This window comes from Tenebrio molitor, chromosome 3 (genome assembly GCF_963966145.1).
Source record: "Tenebrio molitor chromosome 3, icTenMoli1.1, whole genome shotgun sequence".
NCBI classification, from domain to species: Eukaryota; Metazoa; Arthropoda; class Insecta; order Coleoptera; family Tenebrionidae; genus Tenebrio; species Tenebrio molitor.
The window spans coordinates 30405490-30427622 of NC_091048.1; the positions used below are offsets into that span (position 1 = coordinate 30405490).

The following is a 22133-nucleotide window of genomic DNA, read 5'->3' on the forward strand; positions in this document are numbered from 1 at the left end:
TTTTGCGATTTTCTCTAAAATGAAATAATCCAGATAAATTTTTTTCGACTCAGAAGAAGCGCCTTGACAAGGGCAATCCAACGGTGCAAGCAAACTGCGTTGCTCATCAGATGCGACGAATTCAACGAACCGAATGTGTTTCTGCAGAGAAAACACGACCGTTTCCATTGAAAGACAGCGTTTATGAAAAAAATAAACATGGAGAGCGATGCATTTGAATTGTACGTCAGTATCGATTAAAAATTTAACTGATCACTGTTCTTGTTAGTATTCTCGTGAATATTGAGTAGGTTGGTTTTTTGCTGCGAAATTATTTAACTTTAATAAAGTTCTTGTTTAAAATCAAAACTTCTGTGTTTACTTTATTAAAAATTTCTATCCCTTCAACGTACAGCAATTTACTGTAATATGTACAAAGAAGCAGATTGCTAACATTATGGAATGGAAGAGGTCGCGAGTAGGAAGTTCAAAGCAAAGTTTTTCTGTATAAAAACAACATACCCGAAGCGTGTATGCCTAAAAAAGAGCCAAGCGGGTTAAGTGTTAATTGAAACTGTATCTTCATTTCCTCGATGAACTTTTATGTCTTTTTTGATAATTGGAAAAAGACATTTAACAATAAAACTCTGAATCTTTCAGATATTTTCTCGACCTAAAACAAACAGTCCTGGAACACTATTTCAAACAAGTTGTGATTAATTGGTTGCCTGAAACAAGGGGTAATATAAAATAAAAAACACGTAATATGGTGCACGAGGTAGTAGAAAGAGTATGTATTTTGTTGTCTTAATTAAATCATAACACTTAAAAATGTCAAATCCAAATGAAGCGGCACATCTATGTACACATAAATGACAACCAACTATGCTGTTTTAGAAACATTTATAATAACACTATAGAAATCCAAATACCTTTTTTCCGTTTCTTCTATTTCTTACAGAACTGTCACGAGTTTTCTTCCTCTTATTTTTTCTCTTATCTTACAAATCGTACTTATTACGTCACAGAAAATGGCTTTCACGGCCTATTGTGAGACTCCATTCTTGGCTACTACTTTTCTTACTTTTTATATTATATCCAGTCCCTGCGGTGAACTGTGATATAATAATGTGTGTTGATGGTGGTAACATTTTTAAAACGTGTTTCTGATTGCAATCTGCCTCCAGTTCAAGGAAGGTTCCTGAATTAATTATTCCTGAACGTTATTATCCTTTCAGACGCTTATCTCTATGTTTTGTTGATTTGTTATTCTCTGACTTCCCTCAGTATAACTTCATGCTTCGTTCCTATCATTATTAGTTTTAAATTTTTTAAAACAAGCTTAGGGCAAGTTGAAGACACCGCCAAGTTTTCGTTTCCTCATCATTTTTCAGCAATTATTTCACCTCTGGCAGACTTTTTCCCTTGTCTGTATCGTTTTGTCTCCTCGATTTTCGACTTTCATAACTCGCTTAATTGCATAATCAAATCAGGTGAACGAGACGCTTCCTCGCGAGCTGAAATTAATCCGTCGTGTGCGTAACTTTATCAATAACTCAATTATAGCCGAGATTTATTAGGTCGGCGGGAATGCTCCGGTCGCCGCAACTACTTTCACCAAGTTCCAGTAATAGAAATAGTCAGTTTAGGAAAATTAGCTCGCGTCTGGAGCGATATCAATCACAACAATACGAACGGGACTTTTTTGGCGCTATTGTGAATGACGGTGCGGTTTGCAGACGTGCGGTTCGGCCGCGCTGGAAATTACCCGAACAATTGTTACGCACGGCTGGATAAATAATCGAATAATTTTAGCGCCGGTCCAGATTTGCGACGGGTGCGAACGAGACAGTTTCATCTGTTCGACAGTGGGAGAGAAAAAGACGGCGCGAATGTAGTTTTTCGTTTGGATTCGTCTTTAAACAAGATATGAAGTTTTCAATTCGGGCTTAAGCATATAGGAGGTGCCGCCGGTCTTTATCGATTCCGGGAAATGGAGACACATATCCCTAGTTTCCAACTTTTCAGTCCACTTTTCGTCCTGTCTCCTAGATGCATAATGTATCCGGTAATCTCTATATAAGTTCGACGGGGACGTGATCCCATCAGCTGGCTGGAGGAGGCGTTTTGTTCCTAGAAAATCGCTTAATCCGGAATTTAAGGGCGATTTGCGAAAGATTCCGGCCCGACGATTATCCGGGGACTCCCGGATGAAAAGTGTAGACAAATTAGGACCGAATCGGTTTGTTGGGTGAATTTACGGAAGTCAGTTGTACTCTTTGTCGGATTAGAGCAATTTTCGCAAGGACCCTACAGATTTATTGGGCTATTTTCTGGTAGATTTGTCGACGAGGGCTGGCCTCTTGAATAATGCCAATCTGATAAACGATGTTGCGAAATATTGTCCGGGGAGATATTCACTCGAGGAAACCAAATTACGCTCAATTTTATTGTGCACAGGGTGTTTCGGAGGGAACACGCCAACTCATAAATTATTAATTCAGTCTTGAAACATCGCTGCAATGTTTGTTAGTGTCTCTACAATGCAGTTATTAATTTGAAATCTGTAAAACAACAAAGATATCAATACATTTATCCTGGCCCCTCCGCCATTTTTACATTTTGCATATAACAGATGGTTTTTAAATTTGGCGTCGAAGTTGGCAGAGAAGAGTCGATTGTGAACGCACCTCTGGATTATAACTCTGATGAGCTGTTTAAAATCCATTCGTTTTGATTGTGACCAGTTTCAGTTGCTAGGTTAGTGATAGGGAATTTTAGATAACACTAAATCCAGTCGCAGTTGGTAACTCTCGGAGGCGCCATTTTGGCAGAAACGTCTCGCTGAAATAACGACTGGCGCAAACATTTTTCGACGTAAACTGTGTGCGCATATCTATAAAATTGAGTTTTGGTACGAAATTTCAGGATTCAAAAAGAAAATGCCACGTCGTCTTCTCACAGTTGAGGCCAAACGGTTAATATTGACTTGTTTCGAGACATTTATTGGAGCCAACGGAAAACAACTCACGAAGATGAACATCGCCAATAAAGTTAACTCTAATTTGTGCTATTTTGTTGTGTGCACATTTTGGCTAGTGTTATATTTTGATGCCGTCTGCCTTTTCATCCCCTATAAAACATTTTTCTGAACTTCATGTTTCTTGGTGTCTAATTAGATTTTATAAAATTTTTGTATTAATCAATGCAATTTGATTACCTTTATTTAGTAATTCCCAGGTATTTTTCACGTTTCTCTTACTGCCAAAGGACTCATTACGTTCATTCTTTATTTATATCGAGAATTGCATAACGTGATTTTGAGGTTTTGACATTGAGTAATCTGTACCTGTACATAACCCCACTTTTCAACAGACGTGATCACAGAATCAAACAGACGTTTTTAGTTTCTCCTACTACAAATATTAATTTCCGTTATTAATATTGATAAATACATTGAGATCTTGCTTTACCACCATAGTAAAGTTTTGACAATTTTGACATTTTCATATCACAGCCACACCACACAACAATTTAATGTAAAACGTATGCAGCACACAGCTAAACAGCGCGCCTACTATTTTTTTCGTTGCGGTATAACCTCACTTTTTGCATGTAGCTTGGAAAAGCAGAAGAGAGGTTAATCAGCTGTTTAAATTTAACCTCACTTTTTGCGTTGTTTGTGTTTTTAAACTACGATTTGAAAAATGAGTGTTTTTAAGACTCTTCAACGGCAATTTTGACGCCAAATTTAAAAAAACACCATTGTAATGTTGGATTCGATATTAGATTTGATAGTAAAGATTTCTCGAAGCCATAAATAAAACAGAATTTTCTCTCGAAAAGCTTTACAAGTAGTTGGAAACACAACGTCGAAGGTTTAGGTTGTAACAAAAAATGGTCAAAAATGGGTGCTTCTGAGACGGCTTAGGACAAGATTACCCAAGTGGAACAGTGTTTTCACTCAATTTTCCTCCATTATGTGTGTTAAGGGTCGCAAATAAGTAGTCACGAAGATAGTTCCCACAAAAAACTCATCTGGAATAAGTTGGGAGTGTTTTTTTTTCTTGTACCATTACCGCGATGAATTTGATAAACCTCCTGAAAAACTCCCTTTGATCCGAGTCCCGTTTTGGAGCGAGGGTGAAAAGCTCGACTTGATGTATTCATGGAAGTTGACGAATAGACGAGCTGTGTTTCTTTCAAGCGTACTGAATGACCGCACAATGCACCCCATTACGGTCGATCGCCGTATCGGACTCTTTCTGAAACAACTTCCTTGTTATGAGAGCGCTCCCGCAGGATTTTTCTTTAGAACGACGCCAAGACCACCGGTCTTATTACATACATAATAAATTAAACGCGTTACAATGCCAAAGCCACTTTAAGACTTTTACTGGGACTTGTCATGAACATTTGTTCAAGTTTTGATCCTCTTGTTGGGGGCGGTCATTAACAGGTGTCCGCGATTAAACAGACGAGTTTTCGCACAACAGTCGAAGAAAGAGGCAAAAACGGCGCTTTGTGGCCGAATCAGCGAAACTTTCCCGTGCGCGGAAAATCCAAGAGAATTATGCGGAATTACACCGAAAATTCCTCAAAATGCCCCTGAGAGGAGTTTCGACGGTTACCCCGCCCCGCATTAATAAACGACAAGACGAGCATCACTGCTTGATTGCTTTGAACTTTTCAATATTGAAGCAATAAAAAAATGAACGTTTTTATTGGAGACTGTGCCGATATTGCCGGTTTTTCGTCCCCCGCTCTGGAATTTCAATAAACACAAAGCCAATAATTTTTCGTAACGACAAATAATATTGTCATGTAAATTCAACGTGTTCTGTGTAGAGATAGCTGAGACTTCCCTTCCGGTTCCGCTCGTCTATCTAGTTTAATGTTTATCGCAACAGCTACACTATGCCGCCGCCTTCTGTTCTGCCTCTACGTAATTATTGTGGCGAACGAAACAAAAAGGGAAAGAGGTGAGAGTGGATGTCCGAACCGGGACAAAAAACTAACATTAACATTTCAACGAGGGGGATGCAAATGAAACAGTTCCCTAATATTATCGCAGGGGTGCGCTGTTTGATTAGTGTTTTTTATCTTTGTGAAAAAATACAACAGTGACAGGTGCAGCCTTGTCGAAGAGAGTTTACAGTGTTTGGAATGTAGACAACCAATTATACAAACACTTCCACGAAAAGGTAATTTGACAAGAGGGAAGGAAATATTCTGAATAAAATTCGGGCAGAATTAGGCGAAAATATGTTGTCCAGTCCGTTGGACGAAAATTTATAAGTAGCAAAAATGGTGGATGCGCCGGAAAACAAGAATCTAATTTGGTTCTTTGAGAATCTAAAATCTGTCCACAACTCTACTAAAAGGAACAATTCAGAAATTACGACATCTTAGATGCACCAGAAATATAATAAATAAACCAAAATGTGTTGTTTTGATGAAATAATGTAAAAACTATATTTTTCAAAGTTTTGTTGAGCCCAAATATACAAATATGAAATGATGAAGATGAGAAATAAGAACTTTGTTTTATAGATATTATATCTATTTATAATACAAATTACAAAAAGTGGAATATAACTGGATTGTTAACAGTAGATCGCTAAAAATTAATACAGATAAAAGTGATAACGTGTGTGTTGAGTGATAATCAAGATGTAAAAAGTCTATTTATACATAATGTCATAAACAATTAAGTAATTGATAAAAACTGCTATTTTTAATGGTAATGCAAAAATTGTAAATTTACATTTGCATCTTTTTAAATTTACGTCTGCATCTCCCTGCTGTTTGAACAATTAGGTGAATGTGCAAATTATGGTTTAAAAGTTTTGTGTTGAAATAAATGAAGAAAACCACAAGGATATTAATAGACTAAACAATTTAGAAGGTTTACGGCAAAGAATTCTCGATGAAATGGAGCAAATCAGCCCTGACATTATTGAGCGCAGTGTACAAATTGCTGGTTAGTGCCAAATGGTTGGCGCGGGACAATTTCAATATTTGCATTATATCGCGCGTTCAAATGAAATCCTGGGCTGAGTAGGCGTTGGAAAAATTAAACTGTTCGGAACAGTGTAAAGTTTGAATTTCCCACCATTTGACATGAATGACATTTGTTTATGTTTAATCGGGACATAATTGAACATGTTTGTTTTCAGCAAAGGGTCCCCTTAGATATTTGCTTCGAGAATAGGAATCGTTAAGTTATCTAAAACGTTGTAAAAAAAAAGATTTTGTTGGCTCTAAATTTTAGGTTAGCTGTCAACATGCTCCAATTAATCTACGCTTTAAAAAGCACAACAATTAACGGTTTCCAACGCCCAGGACCGAAGATGTGTTATTTTCCCCCTGTTATAAATTTTATTTTATCTTTTTCTCGATGATGATGCATTTATCTCTTTATTTAAATGTTTTGTCATTTTTGACAATATCCGGGCTTTATACCTTACGTGGGTGAACGATTCGTATAGTCCAATTTTTACCCTTTTGAGGTGACGTCATTATCTAGTAACTTTACGTATGTTTGAGCTAGGATCAGAAACAAATTTGAATTGATCATAAATAACAATAAATGTGTCAAATTTGTTGACAATTGCTTCGAAAGGTTATGTTTGTAATCAATGTAATAAGTGAAAGAAATTAAAAATTGTCAAATTGACAGAAGCATAAAATAACCTCAAAGTGACCATCAATAAATAAACGTGCCCTTTTTTTTTGTTTTTTTTTTCTGTTTCTGTCGTTTCAATAAAGAACAAGCGAGGAAGGAAATCGTGACGTCACCTCAAAAGGGTAAAAATTGGACTATAAATCTTAATTTACAATTTTTTAACGTTAGAAAATAAACAAAAATAACTGCATGCTGCGACCTTCACAAGGGGAATAAAAGTAGGAAGGGGTAGATAACTGCAGATTTGCACCTTCACGAGGAGAATAAAAATTAAAAATGTGCAGATGCTTCAGAGAGACAAAAATTATGATATTTCTATAATCTGAAGGGAGTGAAGGAATCTGTAAAAAGTCGCAAATTTTTATGTCGACATTATTTTTTATGGACTATAAATGGAATTAAGACAGAATTGAAAATATAGGAAAAGTCAAGCTCTACTGATTCATGAATCAGATGAGATGGAAAACAGGATTTTATAGATCTTGTTGTAGTGAAATAACTGAAGGAAATCGTCTCTATTTCTAATATTAAAATGGAAGATAACCTATTTATGGGTTGTAAAAATGGAGGATGCGTTGGAAAATATTGAAACTAAAAATGTCGATATGTCTCTCGTCGACACATTCAATATATTTTGATGATGCAGATCGACATAATATGTAAATTTGTATTTTTTTACAACCAAATTCATTTACTTCACGACACATCATAACACAGCTGAGCAAAAAAAACTCTTGAATGATCGAAATAAGTTTGAACGAAAATGTATAATTGCCGGATCCTGTTGCTGCGACAAGTCGAGCTCCAGGAAAACAGGCACCACTCATACTTTTTCACTTCTTCAAAACTTTCCGGTTTATCCTAATAATCCGGTACCTGGGGCGCTTTGCGAGCCTCTCGATTTCGTCGAACCCCGGAGTGATGTGCAGATTTTAATGAATCAGATTTTTGTCCCGCAACTTCGCGTTGAAGGGACGAGTCGACTTGCACGTCACTCCAGGAAATTATTAAACCCGAGCGTGCCAACATCTGAAAACTGAATTAACCAGCATTTCTAACTGTACGAACTTCCGACAACTATGCCATCAATTAAATCCGCCCGGAATAATGCAAAAGTAACGGATTATCCGTATTGAAATCCCATTTCGACGTCGCCGCCTTCACTCCGGAATTCGAATTTACCGGAGCGACGCCTCTTTATCCATTCATATAAACATTTGCTTTTTGTTCGCTGGCTGGAACAAAGTTGGCCAAAAACGGCCAATTTCCGACGAAACGAACCGCAACTTCGCCTTCCATCACCATCTACAATTTAAATTACTTCGGACGTTACATATGTTGAATTTCGGTTTTACATCGATATCCCGGTCGTTCCAGAAAGTGCGATTGTTTTTCTGCGGGACACAACACCACCGGATAATTGGGGTTGCGGCGTTCGATTTAATTGTTTGCACGATTCCACCGGGATGGATTCCCAATATTTGTAATATGTCAATTATCGGTCCAATTATCATCGTGCGTTATTCTAAACCACGTACATATGATGTGCTGATGCTACGTCAACAAGCGCATGTGACAATAGCGAAATCCGTACGGATAATCGTTGTGGCCAGATAACGCTTATAAACCGCCGAAAGCTCCCGTTTATAAATACATTGGCCGATTTATATTTTTCCAGGGTTTCAAACTGTGGTTCCAGATTTAATGGAAACGTCATGCAAACGCCATTCCTCAACGATGAGTTATTCACTTTTTTTTTCACTAGGCGTCCAAGCGGCCAGGTTCAACACCGCAAAGAGATAAAATTGGACCAGGAAACGCACAAACGTACAATAAATTTATACAATTTTCCTGTGCTTGGAATCTCATCTTGTTCATTTTAAAACAAACAAAATGTTAAACAATAAAAAAACAATCACGACTGATAAACAGTTTTTTATTAGTTAAGGACGAAAAAATAATAATAAAGCACCCTCGTTCCACTTTTCTATCCTGCTTTCACATCACACAAATCCTGGGCTGAGTAGGCGGTGGAAAAATTAAACCGTTTAGAACAGTGTAAAGTTTGAATTTCCCGCCGTTTGACACGAATGACATTTGTTTATGTTTAATCGGGATATAATTGAACATGTTTGTTTTCAGTAAAGATATTTGCTTCGAGAATAGGAATCGTTACGTTATTCTATTTTTGAGGTAAAACATTGCAAAGAAAGAAAAACACGAAACATTTTTCTGGCTCTAAATTTTAGGTTAGCTGTCAACATGCTCCAATTAATCTACGCTTTAAAAAAGCACAACAATTGCGGGTTTCCTTCGCCTTCCCAGTCCAGGATTTCATTTGATATTTTCAATAGTTATTTTTTTTCTTACCTCGAAACTACGTATCAACGTTGAATCTTGTTTTTGTTGCACTTCTTTCGGAGCTATTTTATCACTTATCTGATCAAACAGATAATCAAGATAAAATCAAGAAATTTGTTTTCATGTTCGCTTTTAAACTGCAAACATAATTGTCGAAAGCGCACTTGTGAAACAGTCTCATCCTTTAAAGTAAAGTTCAAGAGCAGCATAATTTTTCCTCTGCTAAATAATTTACGCAGAAAACTTTTCCATACCACTTGCATTAATTCTAAGGATAAAAAGGAAATATGGCTGTAAAAATCGGTTCATTAGACTCTATTATTCATTTGCACTGGAGGAAATTGTTTAAACTGTTTTAAAAACTAGGTCAGGCGGAGTAAAATTATGAAGAACATTTTTTGAAGAGCATAATTTCCTACCAAAACAGACACTGATGGTCCTATTGTAGTGATTAACTGTTTAAACGTGAGAAATATTCAAAAGTGCGTCACGAAATACTCCTATTTCGCGCGAATTACAGATTCGGCGGTTAGCGCAGGGTTTGTAACAATTGATTGAAAAAGATCTAAATGTCGTCTAAAACTTCTGAAAAGATTCAAATGGATTCCAGATTTTTAAGGCCAATTACAAATAGTTTCCTATCATTTTCGATTATAAATGCTCCTTATCGCAAAATTATTATTCTTTTTTAAAGCACAGATTTTTTGTCCTGTAAAGAGTGATACATAGATTTTTTGTTATAACCGTTGTTGTTTATAAAAACAAGTGAAAACTGTGGAAAAGCCAAATCTGCACAGAATCAGAGCAAAATCTTTAGCAATATTCCACCCAAATACCCCTGGTGTCAATCCGATTTCTTCCCTTGTTAGAATTGTCTCAAGCAAAATTTGAGCACATCGAGCTTTATGTTTCGATAAAACTTTTACATAAATAAATCATAGATTGCAACAATTTTTATCTAAATATAAGTTGCGGTATCATCAAAAACTATTCTATTTCTATTCATTGATAAAGATTAAAAATTGCTGATGCAACAATTTCCTTCATTCTAGCGATGCAGCTTCACGATAAAATTTTTGTGCAGCGTTGCCAATTTTTCCAAATTAGTGAGAATTGTAAGTCGTACAAAAAAATTAAAAAAACTGGGCCAGCAGTTTGGTAAATGACGCAAATCGCGGGCCCAAGCCACCCCGTGACAGCGCCGCCCTTCGCCACGTCCTTTCACCCTTTGTGCCGGCATCGATCAAACGCTAATTAACGAGGTAACATCAGCAATCGTAATTTTTTGTGATTTCGCATCAATTTAATTTGGTGGGAAAATGGTGGTGTAATTTGTCGCGGGGGTGGTCCGCGCTTCGGGGTCGATTAAATATGCAACAAATGGGTCGGGTCAGCGTTCAGAAACGTCCCGAATCGGCGACGTCGACGCTTCATCGCCTGTACAAACATCCCACGGGATCTTTTCAATAACCCCCTCGACCCTCTTAGCGCGCGTAATCGTCCCTCACCGCAAACAGGAGCCGGATTTTTCCTTAACTCGATTCCGGATGGACGCAAATTGGTCGATTAATCGGGTCGGTTTTGTTTGGCTTTTCGTCGTGGATCCTCCACCGGCGGCAAGGGAGCTCCGGCGTTATGTTTAATGAACACCAATTAACTCTAGTGCTTTAACGATAAATTGGCTTGATTTAATAATTGGAAGGTGCTCGGCGATGTTGCGTGACATTAACAGGTGGTCCGCATTTGTTTGCTTTTAATGGCTTTTCTCTCTTCTAATTGGGAGTTTTTCGGATTCTGGAGCGACGAAAGGAATTTTAACGAGGCCGGTTCGGGAAACCGGAGCGACACCGCGAACCACCCCGCGGAACGGCCAAATTGTTTTTTCTGAATTATCGCAGCTTACAAATAAAACTTCATTAGCGGAAGGGTGTTTTGCATGTAGTGCTCCCCGGAGGCGCTCTACATCGGCAAGAAGTCCCACTTGCGAACGTTCATAATTTAGGGACTTTGCAAGTTTCTGCTGAAAAGCTCAAGCCCGGAAAAGCTGCTCTGAAAGCTCCAATAAACAAGTTCAATTGAATCCTAATAAATAGTAAAAAAAAATTTAAAATGTTGGTTTATTTGAAATTGTTATGTATTTTTCATTCGATTAACCAAGTAATAGTATACAGGGTGATTCCTCTCATAAAGCCGGTCGCAAAATGAGCCTTAAAAAAAGAAAGAAAGAAGTTTATTTAGCAAATTGCTACCAAATTACATTACAGGGTGTCGCAAAATTCGCGAATTCCGAATTCAAAGCGTGGTGGGGAAGGACCCAGTGGAGCTCGAAAAATTCGCTCTTCCTGAATAATGTATAAGCACTTTAATTTTGTTCAATACATAGCAGTCTTCATATCCACAGTGACAAAATACTATTCTAGCTACGTTGCCGTTCCATTTTTAAGAAAAATTACAAAAATTTTAGATTTTTTTACTCCCCAGTAAAGCTATTCTTCAAAAAATTGTTTTACGTTATTATTTTTCACAATCATCTACACCATAAATAACAATAAACACTGAACTTTTCAGCGTGTATTTGAAGAAAACGCAGTTCAAAGAGTGCACCTTCAGACCAATGTATCTTTGTGGGGGGAGTTCCGATTTTTTTTTATTTCCATATCTGGACTACTGAAGTAATCCCCTACGACGCTCTGAATTCGGAATTCGCGAATTTTGAGACACCCTGTATATCGAGTAAAAAAAAAAGAATTGAGAAAAATGTACATATCTGATTTTTCGAAAAAATTACTTTCGGCCGGTATAATTTATTCTAAAAAAAAATTTTTTTACGAGCAGATATTACATATTTAAGATAAAACACTGTTTTTTCAAAAAATTTCATGTTTAAATTTTTGCATCAGAATGTGGCTAATGGCGTATAAAATCAATATCTGCAATTCGTTTCGAAAAATGTTTGATAGTTTTTGAATTAAATCGATTTTAATGGAAAAATTGCTTTTATTGGTAGTTTTTGGCTTCTGGTCTTGTAAATCTTCTTCAACAACGGCCACCCTGTAAAACTGACCTAATATGAAAACGCAATCATAATTTTTAAGGCCAATTTTGCCACCGGCGGTAAAAGATGAATCACCCTGTATTATGTTATTAGGAGCAAAAATGAAGTTTTATGTGCCTTGAACCTCTTGCGTTGTTTTTGATCATCACTCGATGACGAAAACATTTTTTTCTAACTTGTCCTGTAGTTTTTTTCAAAATTTTTCGTAAGACATTTTATCATACATTTGACAATTATTAATTTTGTGCATTTCCTTGTAAAATGTGTTCGAAAATAAATAGATTCTAAAAGAATGAAGAGGAAATTTTTGTTTTAATTTTTAATACCACTCAAAAATATTTTCCAAAAAATATAAACAGACTTAATCAGTGTAATGTCCCTCATTTACTATTTTCAAGTCTTAATAGAAGAATTTTGGAGTCTGATATTCCTTTCATTTTTTTAATAGAATTATGCCATAAATGTAAATACCCTAGAAAAAATGTTTTAGCTTGATTTGAAATGTCTGCATCAACTAGGTCATCACTCGATAAAGATAACATTCTTTGAACAATTATTTGTTAACTTGTCAAATAACATTTTTTCGTAAACTACCTAAAACACCTTATCACACATTTCACAATTTCGATTTACATTTTTTTTTGATAATATCAGTTTTGGCATTTAAGTGCATTTCATTGTAAAATGTGTTTCGGGGATAAGTTCAAAAAGGATCTAACAAATGAAAGGAAATTTGTAATGTACAACCGAGTAGATATTTTCACATATTATATCCCAAGTGCAAAATTTTTTATCGGAAAATTTTTTGCTAATGAACGAAAACATTCACAAATGAGGTCAGAAGACCAATTATTAGCAAATAAGAGCACGAGACGAAGTCGAGGGCTTTTATTTGATAATAATTGTTCTTTTGACCGAATAATTTATGGATGTTTGAGTTGAGTTTTATCGGGTTATTTTTTGTTTTCTCGTTTTGATTGGTCAATATTTGTCACGCAATTGGTTGTTAAACATATGAAGGAAATAATAAAAAAAAAACGAATAGATAAAGTCCAATTAAGCAACGCAATGTCAGGGGAACTCTTCGACTATTTGATTGACATATTTTATCGTATCTGTCATGACATTCCCATTTTTTCTTCTTACTGATATGAGTATTTTGACTTTTGAATACTTCACTCTGCAGGATCTGCTCCAGAGATAGCAGTTTGCAAAGTGTATCGATAACATCAAACATATTTTTTCGAATATCACTGCACTCCAAACTGCAATGTCGTGATAATCGACCCGGTGTGTCTCCGTCCTCGTAGATGGTGTCCAAGCCGGTCAATTATCCTCCCCTTGCGGAACTTCCCGTGAATGCAACAGTGTCAACAGGTGACAAAGTCGTTGGTGGGGATGTCCCCGCATGAATGGTGGGGAGGAGCGTCGGTACGGTTTCGCACTCCGGAGCGTAGCGCAGAAATCCGTGTCCGACTCCGGTAACCGGAACGCACACGCTCTGGATTGCATACTAGTCAACACTGTCCCTCCGCGTCACAAACATCGCCGACCCATGGAAGACTCCGCAACTCCGCCGCATCACCAGACCGACTCCCGGTCCCCAAAAGTCGCAACTCCATCGGACAAATTAAAAACCGCCGAAGAATTAACTTTAGTGGCGCGTCTCCCCTCACTTAATTAATTCGGCACCGATTTTATGGGATAGTAAAGCGGCGTCTAATACCCGATCGTTGAATTTATACGAATCAATTATAGTCGAGTGGTGGCTTGTTTTCCTTAATTATTTAACCCCGCTCCTGCTTATAGAACGTCACCGGGCCTCGACGGGGGCGCAACGTGAATCAGTGGGGAAAAATGTGCTGAACGAGGGACATGTCGATCATAAACAGTAATCACGTGGGGGCCATCGCCGAAAATCACTGCCCCCTACCGCACAATTCGCCTGGACCTCATAAAAAACCGATTCGACTGAAAAATGTCATTAGCAAAGCAGAAGCTTTCGATTCGCTGCACCTCAAACCATGCGAAGTAAGTGGGTAGTTTTAAGATTTTTTTAAACACTCTGTAACGCTGTGTGATTACTCGACTGGATTGATCTGGATGCGGTGGCGTGCAAAATCTTCATCCCGGAGCCGATTGCGCAAAAACAATTAACCAAAGCTCCGATATCTATTTTTCCCACAATATTTGTGTGTTTTTTTTTTTGGAAAATTATGACTTTTGCCTTTTAGCCGAAATGAATTTATGCACTGCGGAGGAAATCCTGCCATTAATAACCACAGCCGACTATATTTTACAATCAAGCTACAGTTGAAATTTTGAATGAAAATTTATTTCCACCCGGATTCAAAACCAATACTGTTAAGCTCGTCATTTTTTAATTTTTATTATACATAACCCCCAATTCTCAATTTTACATTGTACACAGTTCTGGTACAGATCCAGTTTTGCATTTTATTTTTGTACGCAATAAACTCCCCAATTAGACCGATTCTTGCCTGCACGAGTGGTACCCGCCGGATTATTTCGCGCCGGATGGCGGTCACGTGAGGACCTCATCGAGTATGGACGCACCGTCGCCCGATTACCATACAAACCCCACCTGAGCCTCTTTGATGTTTGCTTTCGCGTCAACCCTGAAATATCGCTATTACACAGAGGGTTCAGGTGTGCACTGCAGATTATACTCCGGGTACAGTTCTTTGCACGCCGTACCGTGCCCTCAAGACTGTCAGATTTGTTGACAGAAACGTCGGAAAATTTTCTATAACAACAACCGTTGTTATGGTTGCCTGGTTGTGTCATTTTTCTCCGAAACTCGCTGTTAACGATCGTGATATTGCACATGAGGAGGTTGCGTGAGGTGTTGATGCAATTTGGGTTTCTAGAGTCTCTTAAATTTGTTTTTGTTCTAAAAATTTTAATCTCGTTTGCGACATACGAATCAAGAAGTGGTGTCAATCGATATCGATATCTTGTCGTGCAAACTCTTTTTCATTGTTCCTCCTACGAAAGTGTAAGTTTCTATTTTAATAAGGCGACTGAAAGCGAAAGTAAAACATGCTGGGGGATCGGTTGCTAGCTATGAAAAACGACGACAAAAAAGGAAAAATGTCAAAAACATCATTCGTTGCACACCATTTAATGAAATTTTCATAAGCTTTGGAATTGTCCGGCAACACACTTCTGCACGCAATATACAGGGTGTTAGTAAATGGTTGGGAATAAATTTCAGGGTGAATTCCTTACGACAAATGTGACTTAAAACCTAAATAAAGTTTTTCGAAAAAATTAGTAGTTTTCTCAAAAAAAAAATGTAGTCCGCTGTTGCAGAATTTCCCTAATTAGTTCATTTGTCTGCCTATAATCGCATTAGTTTTGATTTTTTTTTTAATTCAACGTTCCACACCATTATTATTTTGCAGTAAAAAAAAATACGGATATGCCAGAATACATTTATTTTTATTTTTTTATTTTTTTGAGAAAACTACTCATTTTAACGAAAAACTTTATTTAGGTTTTAAGCCACATTTTTCATAAGGAATTCACCCCGAAATTTATTCCCAACCATTTACTAACACCCTGTATGCAGCTTCTTCAATGAAATGCATTTTAAACTAAATTATGACCAAGTATTCAACGACAACGATATTTGATAAATGTCATAAAATAATGTTTTTGTATTGTAACTAATAACGTTAGCAACAAGCCAGCTTATACTAATTGGAGTTTTTAAATAACCTCGGCTACGCTTATGCTTCGCCTCGGCCATTTAAAAACACCTCGCAGATAAAAGTAAACTTTCGCAGCTTGTAATGTAAATAACTATTCTACAAACGGCTTCTGACGAGTTGTCGAGTCGCCAGAAATTACTCCAGAAACTTGTTCTCTTATTTGGGGAGTTCCTCAAGGGTCATCATTAGGTCCGCCTCATTTCCGAGTACTCCGCGATTTTTTCTGAATTCCGCGTTCCCCTCTTTATTGTTCGTTTCTATTCCTGTCGAACTAAATCCGACTGACGTTAAAGAATTCGTGCAACCGACAGATTCGCACGAATCGAGTCGATTTATTAACATGAAGCTCATACCGGAACTGCAGCGATTATTATCCCGAGCTACACCATTGCATGTAAATTTTCTTGTCATGTTCGACACGAAAACTAATTAGAGCGATTGAAGCTTGTTATTGTTCGGAGGCCTCCAGGCTAATATCGAGTAAATTAGTTGCTAACCTCCGATGATACACCGAATCTGTCTTCACGACGGCGGATCAGCTCGGCTTTTGATTAATTTTTGCCTTGTTGAGGGGAAATAGACGCGACTTCATTACAGTTTGAGCGGAAATTGCAAAAAACAACCGACGTATGGGAGTTTCGCGATTTTTCAGGCGGAAACACCGATCGAATCGAATTTTTCCGGCTCGTAAACGCCGCTTTTACGCAAAACACCTGTTCGAGTTGTGGTTTTTTGTTCTTAAATTAAAATCTCGTCGAATATTGAACGGAAAATGCGGCGGATTTGGTCGCTTCAAAATCTGTCAAGTGTGCTCTCAATTTTCCTTGTGTGAAAAATTCATTTCGCAAAACACTTGATGATGCAACCGCAGAGGAATACTGTGCGGGTTTGAGATCATCGAATTATGCAATTGGGGAAATTGTAAATATTTGTGTTTGCCATAAAAACCGGATGAGTAAGACCAGGATTCAGTTCGAGTGTAGCAAACGTGCACCTGTGGGTTAATTCGATTTGGTCGCGTCGTCGTAAACCCACCTTAACGGCTAAATAACAAGATTCTGGACCAATAAAGATAAGTTTTTATCGTCGGTGATTTAATCCGTCGTAAATGTAGGTGGCGCTGAAAAAGCTCGCATCGCCGTTTCCGGTCATTGTGGAGCTTTGCGAAATTAACAGATAATTAGGAGGAGAGTCCCGGACCGGGATGCACTTGTGCGGGCTTAAGGCGGACGATTAATCAACTTGACAAATATTTGCTCGCAAATTAAACGTTGCTTTAAGGCTCACACATTAATCAAAACAAGGGGGCGGCGAGGAAGCCGACTGGAGGCGGTTGTATTTTTTGCTCACTTGCAACGCGGAATCGCCGACTTTTCGAAAGGACACGACTTATTCAATTATGACTGGACAGGAACGATCTGCTGAGGGACGTGGGGCTTCGACGGAAGCCCCACACGCCGCGTTATTCTATTGTTTCGTGAACATTTTAGCCGATTGGAAAAGCGAGTTTTACACCGCGAATACATTTGAGTTGACGTTGACGCTTGAAAAATCCGAAATGTGATGTTTTAAAGCTGTCGGTTTTAGATGCGCAACGGTTGAGTTCTCATGAATTTTTCCGATTCTCTTTACCTCAAATGCAACAAAAACAAACTTCCCAATGCTCAACTGCCAGGTTTGTCACATGTAATCCAGGTTGTTGACGCGGAACGTCTCGGTGTAACAAGATGATGCACAGCACACATTGCGAAAGAGGCCAGAGGCCCTACCGAGGTGAAAAACCAAGAGTGTAACATTTATATAATTATAATTGTCACATTCTAAAGAAATCATCTCACGAGGATTTTGCTGCAGATTTATTTATTTATTTTGTAATATACAGGGTGTATCTGAAATACATCTGTTAATTTTAACGAAGTGAAAGAACTCACCAATTTATGAAACTTTTCTCTATAACATTTTGACAAATTCGCAAAAGTTTTCCAAGATTTTTTGCCTCCCAATTTTTACCAAACGAGTCGTTTTGTGTGATTAATTAGTCTTTTTTTTTGATAACCATGAGAATTCTAATTTTGATTATTTAATTTTTTGTATAACAATGTAACTTTTTTGACTAGGCTCCGTTTCTATAACAACAGGAAATTATCGCCCTTACCCATAGGCGGGTATATTTTGATGGCTAATTTCAAATTCAAATAGAAAAGAAAGTTTCATTTAACAAGCTCTGCAATGTGTTAAAATTAACACACGTATTTTAGATACATCCCTGTATATCGTGTCAGATACATTTTGTAAAATATCGTCTGATCAAGAAAATTTGTAATGTTCGTGATTGAAGTAAACCGATAATTTTCAAATACAGGGTGTCTCAAAATTCGCGAATTCTGAATTCAGAGCGTGGTAGGGAAAGACCCAGTGGAGCTTGAAAAATACTTGGAAAAAAAATCGCTCTTCCCGAAGAAGATATAAGCGCTTTAATTTTGTTCAATACTATTCTAGCTACATTGCCGTTCCATTTTAAGAAAAATTACAAAAATTTAAGATTTTTTTACTCCAAAGTAAGGCTATTTATCAAAAAATTGTTTTAAGTTAATATTTTCCACAATAATGTACACCATAAATAACAATAAACATCTTTGTGGGGGGAGTCCCGATTTTTTTTTTATTTCCATATTTGGTCTACTGAAGTGATCCCCTACAACGCTCTGAATTCTGAATTTGCGAATTTTCGGACACCCTGTAGATTTGAAAAAATAAAAAATACGTGAATTAAAAAAATTGCTTGAAGACATTTAGCACACATTTATTTTTTAAATTGGAATAATATGTATTGCACGAACGACTGTCAGAAAACACATAGGCTAGAAAGTAAGGTTAGGAAGTTGACGTTCTACAAGAAAAAGTACAGCATCTCCAAGGCTGACTCGATTACAGATTTTGTTGACGATACACTAGAAACTAAACTAAACAACAGGATTAAAGTTGTAAACAATCTAAAATTCTGAAGATCTGAACAAGAATCGATGACGCTTCTTAAGATTTAAAAGAATTTTGAAATTTTTTATTTTCTTCGATTTTTATCATTTTCAGTTGAATTCAAAACTTTGCGAATGTGTCAAATTACTCGGTAATCTGATAAAATTGCGTAACTGCCTTGACAAAGACCCTCTTGAGAAGCTTTCAGACAATCGCTCTCGACACTTATCACGTTGCTCCCAAGGACGCCGTTACTACCAAAAATAAACAATTAATTCCACAACTCTTGTCTGGTCATCTGATGATGGTTTTAATCGCTCTTCCACAAACATGAATCAGGGATTTTTGCAGCACTGCGACCTTTTGGCGCTAATCGGTGCGGTGGCGGCTCCTTCGGCGGTTGCACGATCTGCGTTTCCGGCTCACCGTTTTGCGGCGGTTTCCCCGCCATGCGGGTCGCATCCATGAAAGAACCGCGAAATTCCCCCAGATGGTTCCGAATCGAAGGCACATCTCGGACGATAACAAACCCGCGAAAAACCACGCGATTATGTGACCTCTTCGGCGAGGGCAACAGCCTCGACCGTGCAGGTGAACGTGATCGGATTCGGGTCCCGACTAGGGTTTTTCGGTGGCGTCATCGCATGTGCATCTAGACTGGTGCAGCTCAAGTTTTCAGGAACTGTAATCGTGACAAGCTTGATGGAAATTCAAGGAATGCGAGGGAATTGACTGTAATTTACCCAAGAGTTTTTCGAAAAACGAAATCGATCGACACATTTTTGAATTTTTTATAACGCTAAAATAAGGAAAGCTTGGCGGATTGGATATTTAGTTGGTTGACGTTGACATTTACGCAGTTGCGCCACCTGGTGGCTGCACCGGAATCAATCTTTGGCAGCACCTGCACCGCACTGCCCATTCTCCTCCTCGGCTCAATAAAATTCAAAAATGTTTATTTGGGCCAAAATTACGAGCCCGAGCGGGAACCTCACGTCGGAACTGTAATATCGCCTCGTCATTCGTCATCGCATGAATACACAGCGTCGTAAAAAAATTAAATCTTTTCCGCCGACATGAATATTTTATTAAAAAAAAAATGAAACGACTTGTACCTCGTGATTTTTATTAAACAAACATCTCCGGTCACAAGACCCGTACATCTGACGTACCTTTCTACAAACAGATCGTGAACAAACAACGATGGGTGGTCAGCGAGATCGGGGGTGAAGTGGCAACGTCGCAATGTATCGTTTTCATAAACGATCTGAAATTATTTATAATGAGGAAAAGTGAGGCGAATGGAGCGAGTTTCATGACCTGGGTGCTAATTTACAGCACGTGTTTACAGAAAGAGAGACGCGAAGTTGTTGTCACTGTCGACGGAACCGTTGCGACAACAAACTAGTTGACAAATGTTCGTTTGTTTTTTGTAGCGGTTGTAGCGAATCTGGGCACGTGATCGCGAGACACTGACTCACATCAGAATGGAAATTCGCTTGTTGTTCCATTTGGAGATTTGGACCTGTTCGTGCTTGCTGCAATGTTCTGTACTGATAAAATTACAGCAATCGGTGGTCTCGATAATGCAACGACTGCGCTCGCTTTTGCAAAATTTTTAACCAACGGACGGATGAAAACACTTAATACCGCTTTGAACCGATGGACTTTCCGATTTTGGTGTTTTGTCTCTTTTCTAGCACATCGCAGAGGTACAATAAAAATTTCGAGAGCAAGATCAATATGAGACATTGTTATGCACTTTATCGTGGATCTCGAGAACATGCTGAGATAACTGTAATAAAACACAATTCTTTAATGCAAACGTTTTATCAGAATGTGTCACCATCAGGGTAAAGATAGTCCCGGACAAACACAAACAGCTCCAAGAACAAGGAAAAAGTCCCCCCAAAGAGACTGGACCGTTTCCGCGGCGCCTGTCCACCTGGGTCGAATTTTCCGCGAATAGAATAGGTCCGCGGGAGGACCGCTGCGGCGCGCCCCAAGAGCAACGCGCCTCCGCTCTTTCCCGTCGTGGCGACTCGATTTTCCCCAGTTTTGGGTGATTAGGCTTTTTCCCGAAAAGCTGCCTTCGTTACGTGACCGACTCCTGGTGCCGCGCTCGACAGCGTCACTGCGGTTTGGCCGCGCCGAGTAGGAATTTTCGCGCTCCGCACACACTTGTATATATAAAATGGCAAAATTGTCGGCCGCCTTCAGTTTTGATCCGGTGTTCGAGTAATTGCGATCGAGTTTTCCCACGTTCTGTCGGTCGAATTTTTTCGTCGTCGGATCTGTTTCGGGACCTTGGGCCGGTCCTCGTGAGAAAACCGAAGAACAAATAAACCGGCGCCATGAACGTCGCCAAGAAAAACAGCAAGAACGCGGCGATCTGCGCCAGAAATTATGCCAACAGGGAGAAGGACGTCTACGACACCCTCCACGTCAAGGGATTGAAAGAGGTAAAGGGGGTAGGGTTGGTTTGGGGGATCTTGGACTTATTTTATTTAACACGGGTGTTGGTAGTTGGTAGAGGGAACTGAAAAAAGATTTTATTTTAATTAAAAACTTTTCCAAAAAAAAATATTTTTTGAAATTTTTCAAAAGTTAGATTTTCTTCAGAAACAAGATTTTCTTCTTCTACTAAATAGAATCATTGTACAAGCTTTGATTTTGATTTTTTTTTTTAATTTTATTTTCTTCACTCAAAGTCAAAAATTTTGCTACCACGAGTAGTACTTTTTTTACTGCAACACTTAGGCATTTTATCTAAATAGAATCATTTGTGCAAGTTCTGATTTTGATGTAGCTCCCTTTGTGTTTTACCCGCTTTGAAAAAAATTCCCGAATCGGATTTATTCGAATTAAACGTTTCCCCACTCGATTAAAATTTTCCAATTGACGCAGAATTTTCAGGAACTTGAACGAACGCCAATAATCGAGCCTCCACTTCCTGAAATATTTGTGGCAATTTGGCGTACTTCCGCTACATTGTGGCGAATTTTACGGTTGGTTAGTGCCGGCTACTATATGGATTTTTTAATAAAATGCCAGAAGAGAGCGTCTTCAGACGTCGTTATTAAAAAAATATTGTCCCTCCGACCAGAAGAACGGCCTTTAATAACCGAAAATTCAAGTTTGCGGAAATCAATGAAAATGTTAACCCCATCAAGAATTTAAACTGGCTGTAGAGGTGGTTATTTAATTTTTCAACTGGCACTTTGAAAAGTGTGCCAAAATTATCCAAGATTTTGGATTTCGGTTGTAATTTGGAAAAGTCGAATCGCACGCCGATTCGAATTCAATTCGTTTCGTCATTTCAAAAAATAGAACTAGA

General features: G+C 38.1%; 1 protein-coding gene and 1 long non-coding RNA gene across 4 annotated transcripts in view; one reads left to right on the forward strand and one right to left on the reverse strand.

The window, feature by feature from the left end:
* Nucleotides 1-349: 349 nt before the first annotated feature.
* Nucleotides 350-9097, reverse strand: LOC138125730 (uncharacterized). Of its 2 annotated transcripts, none has more exons than XR_011157515.1 (5): nucleotides 9038-9097; nucleotides 3453-4244; nucleotides 3200-3395; nucleotides 2670-3112; nucleotides 350-2543 (listed from the first exon to the last, which is right to left on the reverse strand). It is a non-coding gene; the product is annotated as an uncharacterized lncRNA (long non-coding RNA). The 2 variants fall into 2 exon arrangements; XR_011157514.1 differs by having other exon boundaries at nucleotides 350-2517; nucleotides 2570-3112.
* Nucleotides 9098-20998: 11901 nt separating this feature from the next.
* The window catches only part of Nos (Nitric oxide synthase), a 28032-nt gene continuing 26897 nt past the window's right edge, over nucleotides 20999-22133 (forward strand). For both annotated transcript variants that reach the window (XM_069042668.1, XM_069042669.1), the window contains exon 1: nucleotides 20999-21258. In XM_069042668.1, the coding sequence (XP_068898769.1) occupies nucleotides 21151-21258 (108 nt within the window). In that variant the 5' untranslated portion in view covers nucleotides 20999-21150. The remainder of the gene's footprint in view (nucleotides 21259-22133) is intronic.